The sequence below is a fragment of the Cicer arietinum genome, chromosome 1, assembly GCF_000331145.2.
Source record: "Cicer arietinum cultivar CDC Frontier isolate Library 1 chromosome 1, Cicar.CDCFrontier_v2.0, whole genome shotgun sequence".
Taxonomy (NCBI): Eukaryota; Viridiplantae; Streptophyta; class Magnoliopsida; order Fabales; family Fabaceae; genus Cicer; species Cicer arietinum.
The window spans coordinates 41,898,230-41,900,653 of record NC_021160.2 but is presented as its reverse complement, the minus strand read 5'-3'; the positions used below and the strand labels follow the sequence as shown (position 1 = coordinate 41,900,653).

At 30.4% G+C, this 2,424-nt stretch overlaps 1 protein-coding gene across 1 annotated transcript; it reads right to left on the bottom strand.

The window, feature by feature from the left end:
• Nucleotides 1–1,407: 1,407 nt before the first annotated feature.
• Nucleotides 1,408–2,074, bottom strand: LOC113783908 (zingipain-1-like). Its single transcript, XM_027337198.1, has 2 exons — nucleotides 2,001–2,074; nucleotides 1,408–1,771 (listed from the first exon to the last, which is right to left on the bottom strand). The coding sequence occupies exons 1-2, from the start codon at nucleotides 2,072–2,074 to the stop codon at nucleotides 1,408–1,410; spliced, it is 438 nt and encodes a 145-aa protein (XP_027192999.1).
• Nucleotides 2,075–2,424: the final 350 nt, after the last annotated feature.

Genomic DNA, 2,424 nt, shown 5'->3' with positions numbered 1-2,424 from the left:
ATCATCCTCTTCATCTTCCAATATCCTTCTCTGTAGTAGAAGAAAAGAAATTTTCAAAAGTTTGTATTATATTATATAATGAAATGTTAAAAGCCTTTATATAGGAAAATAAACCACCAATCCAAGTTACCCTTGAGAAATTCCATAGAAAAACTTTAACTTTTTAAATACAACTTTTAAAAGAATACATCACGTGGCAAACTGGCAAAGGACATGGACTTGATCATGGTCTGTTGCAATTTTGCGATTTGAAAATGAATTGTAAAATATTTAATCATCAAGCAGAGGAAATGAAAACACAACTTCGGAAACTCAGAGTTTAAATGAGTCTTGAGGTGCAGAGAGTGCAATTAAAATTTCAAAGTAATCAGTAAAGAAATATTATACAGTTAGATGTAATTTCTTTTAAACTTGAGAGGGTGCAGGGGCACACCCTGGGATGCCCGTAGGTCCACCAATGTATGTAATTACACAATAATTTACTTTTAATGCTATAATTAGTGGGAGATATACAATTAATTTTTATTGGTCAACATCATTCTAGATAAATTATCTATGATTTATTAAAGGGCGATCTAATAATCCTTACCTTAAACAACTGGTAAAATGTATAAAATTAAAGTATGGAAATTCACATTCAAACAAATGGCCAAGTGGTAAAGCATGATATGGGTAAGCTACCTGCACATATTCACCCTTTAGAAATAATTTTATAAATAAAGTAAAAAATAATGTTCTTTGAATCGATTTTTCAGTTCAAATGGGTTTATGGGATTCTATCAAATTTAACAGTTAATTGACCAGATTAAATATATATGATCCAAATCATTAACCGGACAATATTCAATTCATCCGTCCAGCGCACAATAGATATATGTACTTATATTTATGGAGTACTCCAAACACACTAATGGAATTATCATATATATCCTATTGTATATAAAATCAGAATTAATTTATAAATGCAATTAATATTTAAAAGATCCATATATGGTTGTGAAATTTCAATACATAGATAATATGAGAAAACAATTCTAAAAAAACAGAAGATATATAGGTTAATTAAGTAGTAGTAGAACTAGGAATTAGGAAAGTGTAATGTGAATTCAAGTAACATGGGTAGATATAATGAAGTCCTAAATAGAAAATAGCTTGTGGTCAATTGTGGGGTAAAAAGCTTGCAATGCAATGGCACAGAGACCCCAAATGGAACCATCACCGTGCATTTTCATTCTCATTTATCCATTTTCTCCCCAATTCAGTCCCCATGAATTTTTCACAATCCATTAATTGGTGCCATCTTCTGTTCCATAACCAACAATAGTAATCGAATGCCACTTGTACTTGTCTGAATAGATGTCATGTTTATCCATTGGACACGGTCCTTCAAATATACCTCCTTTATAATTAGCGAAGGAAATAGTTGATTCGGAAGTGAAACCCAGAACCCGAGACAAGTTGTTTTGCCACAGCCTGTTGGAGGTAACTTTCACTCGGCACTACTCTATGATAGTCACTTATTGGACTATGACTTTTAAATCCAGAACTACGACAGGTGCCTTTCACTGATTCATATGGATATTCCTCACCTTCAACTAGACCCTTATTTTTAATTATATATTTAAACGCAGTGCTTATATTGCCATATTCACACCCATAGTTGAGATCATCACAGTCAACTAGTTGTTGCCGCGAAAGTGAGATCAAAGGGCCACCACTGATTTTAAGAATGCCTTCAACAGCTGTCACGGCAGAAAAAGCCAACAAGATCCTACACGTATATGGAGTATATTAATTAATTAGTTTCATGAAATTTCATACGAATAATTTTCAAAGCTCGATCCAAGCTATTTTTAATAAAATATATTTTCAATAGTGACAATTATTCATGCTCTTATTCCAAAAAATATTAGTTTAGTTACGGTTTTTAAATAAAATTTTGTAAAAAGATATATATAATTAAAAGCACTTTTGTTAATATTCTAACAAAAACGATTTACCACAGCCACATTGATTTTGAAGGTCTCTTCAATCTCCAGTCAACGTTTGGTGGAATCTCATAAGATCCATTCATATTAGGGAAGAGTGTAAGTGTATGAATAATTCTATAGAATTTAAAGGTATAGAATTTAAAGGTATTGCACAACCATAAGAAGGGACAATAACCCCTAAAATCAGTGGATAAAAATCTTATTCTAAGACAAGATGATAAATTAAAAAATTGATAAATAAATTGTCAAAATAAATGTATTTTTTTCTGTCAAAAACACATTAAATTGTTTTTTAACAAGTTTTAATTTATTTATTATTACAAATGAGACCTACATTTTATTTATAAACACCTACATTTAATTAGTACTGGATGTTTTAAAGTTAAGTTGTCAAATACTCAGATATATAGTACTATCAAAGTAATCAATTGAT